This window comes from Arachis ipaensis, chromosome B10 (assembly GCF_059453495.1).
Source record: "Arachis ipaensis isolate K30076 ecotype BB chromosome B10, ASM5945349v1, whole genome shotgun sequence".
Classification (NCBI taxonomy): Eukaryota; Viridiplantae; Streptophyta; class Magnoliopsida; order Fabales; family Fabaceae; genus Arachis; species Arachis ipaensis.
In genome coordinates this window covers 4,349,555-4,353,720 of record NC_142435.1, presented here as the reverse complement: position 1 = coordinate 4,353,720, position 4,166 = coordinate 4,349,555, and the positions used below count along the sequence as shown (strand labels likewise).

The 4,166-nt window shown below is 35.2% G+C and overlaps 1 protein-coding gene across 1 annotated transcript; it reads right to left on the bottom strand.

Moving 5' to 3' along the window:
* Positions 1–958: 958 nt before the first annotated feature.
* Positions 959–3,852, bottom strand: LOC107623521 (protein yippee-like At5g53940). The gene is made up of 5 exons (XM_016325838.3): positions 3,556–3,852; positions 2,433–2,476; positions 1,688–1,796; positions 1,398–1,453; positions 959–1,321 (listed from the first exon to the last, which is right to left on the bottom strand). Exons 1-5 carry the CDS (start codon positions 3,649–3,651, stop codon positions 1,243–1,245), a joined length of 384 nt encoding a protein of 127 aa, XP_016181324.1. The 5' UTR covers positions 3,652–3,852; the 3' UTR covers positions 959–1,242.
* Positions 3,853–4,166: the final 314 nt, after the last annotated feature.

Sequence of the window (4,166 nt, the reverse complement as noted above, 5' to 3'; positions counted from 1 at the left end):
AAGTGAAAAAAAATAAATCTTAATTGGATAGAGACAATAATCCAACACGTAGATTTCAAGGCCCCACCCATACTCCAATTTCTACAGGATCTTCAAACAAAGTGAAAGTATATGCAAATTCAATAAAGTAGTTGCTAACTTTGTTCTGACCTAACGCCAACATTCATTAGATATTTGTTCATAGTTTAAGCAATATTGTTGTACACATCACCGAACCTCCCTTTAAAATTTGAGCTTCATAAATTCATGATCACTTTACTTCTATTAAAGTGCTAGTTACATTCGTGTGTAACCGGGATAATTACTAAACATATCTTTAAAACACGTTACCATAAAAGAGGTAGATAACTAACGATTCAAAGAATAATTAGACTGATCTCATGTACATGGGTGTTTATATTCATGATGGATGTAGCTATTCATGTGATTAACCAACCATCCATATATCTATTGTTTGTTTTCACTGTGTAACGGGGAACCATCCATGTGTAGGTCTATTTGCAATGCTCCATTGCCCACAAATTCAAAAGGTAGTTTGTTTGATGGGCCACTCTAAGTTCCTCGTATTCTTCTTTTATCTCATAAGTCATTCTTTTATAAGTCATGTAGTTCAACAGAAATTTCTAAAATATCCTTTAAAAAATCAACTTACAGAATCATCCATTCTTCTTTCGTTGCTCCTTTAACTTGAATTCCTCCTTTCTTTTTGCCTTTTTCTTTTTATTGGATTTGGAAGAAAAGATTGAGTAAAAGTTCAATTATAATAATTAATAGAAAAACGCCCAAAGACCAACAAAATTTATTATTTTTGAAATCTAACAACATACTTTTAGTCAATATTTTTAAACATTGATGACTAACTGCTGACCAAAAACAACAAATTCTACTGGCTCTCTAACATTCTTCATAACAATGGCAAAGGTACATGATTGCCGCTTGACAGCCCAAAGAGCCATACTTTCAGGAAATTGTTGAATTATTATAAAATATAAGAACAAAAGCTAATCACATTAATGATGATGCTACTTTGCACAGTCCCAGTTTCAGTGCAAAGCAATTGAGTATAAATCTAATTCTCCAAACAATCTAAATTATTCAGTGCCATCAAAAGATCTACACAATTGCTGGAGTACTTTACTGGCACCAAGTAAGGGGGTATTTTTCTAAAGTTTTGTCTCGACAAGTATTGGTAATATAATTGCTACAAACAATATGTGCAAACTCATGAACAGAAGCAACTTGCTAAGAGTTTTCTGAGTCACTTGAACCAGCGCGAGCATCTAGATTCAATTCGTCCCCAGCATCATGAGCAATCCTCCATCTATTATATGCAATAACAGATATCAGCCAAATCAGAGTTGAAGTTATCAGAAACAAAACTTTTATTTGATCTATACCTCTCAAGCACACTTTTCCCTTCCTTGAATCTTTGATTTTTATCATGCGCAACAACCTGAAGAAATCCAAACTAGTTATTAATCAACATTGAACTGAAATCATCAAAGTGATGCTGATTGTGTCATATAATCATACAGTATGCAGAAAAGTTGATTGAATTATCTCCTCAAATATTTATTGGTTAAATTTTTCACTACACTGTATTATCTCATTGACTTCAATTCTGCTCGGTTAAACTGACCGTTCGTATGGAAGAAGAGGAAAGCTGAGGTGCAAAGGTAAAACTCACATATTTCCATCCGAGCATTTGTCCACAGCAGCAACAAAATATGTCTTCAACAGTGTGCCAGCCAGACATCATCATTCTCTCTTCCTGAGGCCCGAGAGTTATATTCACCCTAACCGAAGCCAGAATTATAATCAAAGACATCACAGGTACAAAATAATCATTTAGCAATATGCTAGATACACATTAGTAAGGGAGAAAGGATACTAATAGATTAAAATATTGAATTATTATAGCTCATCGAATTTCTCATACAACCTTGATCAGGAACAAGAGACATATAAGAGAGGGTTACTAAATAATATCACAACTTATTATTTGCAGGCAAAGTGGGGTGATGTGTGGGCCATAAGAAAAACCCCAAATTTAATATGATCCAAGAATAGATTACTACAGGTTTTCCTTCAGGAAGACTAGGAGGTTTTGTTAACATAAGGTGTAAATTAAACAGAGAATAGCATTTTTATATTTGAAAATGGTCAATATTCAGACAAAGTAATTAGCACCCTATTGAGGATGCTGAGTCATTATTCAACTAATATGATAATGTTTTCTATATAACAGACAAAATCAAAAGGATCCACTCCATTCAACCAGGTGGATAGAGGAATAGATGCCCTTTGGTGATTCAGGGGGAAACTATCAACCTGGTTCAATGCAAAAAGCTTAACAGAAATAAAAGAGATATATGTAACTAAGATTACAGAAAGGAAGAAATGGGAGAGGGGGGAGTTAGGGAAAAACTTACACATTGCTAAATAGGTATGCCCTCCCTCGAAGGCAAGTGAAGGACTGATCATCAAAGGAGGAGAAAAAAAGAAACAAAAAAAACAAAAAGGGGAGTTAGGTTACTCAGGTTTGTTAAAAACTTGAAATACTCACAAAAAAGGTAACTACAATTTCAAAACTGAAATAAACGGTAGCAAGTTATGGTAACTATCAAGAACAAAGCAGACATTACACAGAAGGCAAAAGCTAGTCAACATGAATGAAACTCCAGGTCCTTGTTGCAAAAGGAGTGCAATGCAAGGAATGTTATTGAATTGTGAAATTCCCTTCAACCTGAATCAGTTGGACCAAAGGCTGAATAAATCCAGCCCAGAATCAAACTTTGCGCGTTGCAGAAAGTGCAATGCAAGGAATGTTATTTTTATTGTGAAATTCCCTTCGACTTTAATCAGGTTGGACCAAAGGTTGCATAAATCCAGCACAGAATCAAACTTTGAAAATGACTCAGCCTGAGTAAGAACTCGTGTAAAATATACACACAATTGCATCTCATTTTCAAAAAGCACACCAGGCATCGGTTATCTAAGTGTTGTACAAATGATAACCTATCACATCTATAAGTTGTACAAATTTTCAGCAGAGGACATATTCTTATGCACAGGGAAGTGCCAAGGATAACAATGATATGATGATCTGTAGCAACTACGACTGCAGAATACTAAAATTTTAGAAAAGGGCATGTTCTAAATGGAAGTCAGATAGATGTGGTGCTCAATATGCAATGAGAGAGCAATTACAGCTGCATTACCCATTGGTTTCAGTGATCCACATTCCATATGATATGACACATGCTGTTATCGAATTTGATCAATCCTTTTATCATTGAAAACATAAACGATAAACAATCAACTACTACTCGTAGAACATACACAACTGAATAATCTCCTAAACAATTATGTTCCACGAGTTCAATCAATGAGTCTCTACAAAATTCAGTCTTTCCCCAAATTAAATTCATCATCTGAAATCCCATAACAACGATCACGAAAAAATTTCAATTTTTTTCAAATAATTCAAATAAGAAATAGTAAGACCAGGGAAAAGGGGGGGGGGGGATGAAATTAAGAAAAGGAAGAGAGTACCCGAGAGAGAACGTCGTCAGAGAGGGCAAGAGGGGTATCGCAGAATCTGCATCTGTAAGCCCTGCCTTGCAATTCGAGAAGAAAAACCCTACCCATGTACCCTAATTCAAACCCTAACCCCCCAAGGTGGTGGTTGTTGCTCTCTCGAACCCAAAGTGACGGTCTTCTCTGTTCTGTTTGCGGAACCAGGAAGCTGGCACTTCATACCATGCTACGGGCAACCGGAAATGCAGGTTCCTTTTTTTTTTTTCCTGTACAAATGTAAAAGAAAAAAAATTGAAAAGCAAAATGATGATTGAATTGGTCTGACTTGTATGTAGGGCTGGAAGTGAGTCAAGCCAGCTCATGAGCCAACTCGAGCTCGACTCGTTAACAGCTCGATAAGCTAAGCTCGTGAGCTGGTGAGCCAAGCTTGAGCCTGGAATTGAGCTCATAAATTAAATGAGCCGAGCTTGAGTTTGGATAAGCTCAGCTCATTAGCTCGTGAGCTGGCTCGATCATATATATATATATATATATATATATATATATATTATAACAATCTTAATTATTTAATATTTATATTTATTTTTTACATATAATTTTAATATAGGACATAAATAAAAAATTTA

What these genes read in the sequence shown, in the direction of transcription:
- LOC107623521 (XM_016325838.3), bottom strand. Translation starts at nt 3,651, where the DNA reads ATGGGTAGGGTTTTTCTTCTCGAATTGCAAGGCAGGGCTTACAGATGC. An exon ending in GCATACCTATTTAGCAATGT is followed by an intron (nt 1,797 to 2,432) that starts GTAAGTTTTTCC and finishes GGCTTCGGTTAG; the next exon opens with GGTGAATATAACTCTCGGGC. An exon ending in GGGAAAAGTGTGCTTGAGAG is followed by an intron (nt 1,322 to 1,397) that starts GTATAGATCAAA and finishes TGCATATAATAG; the next exon opens with ATGGAGGATTGCTCATGATG.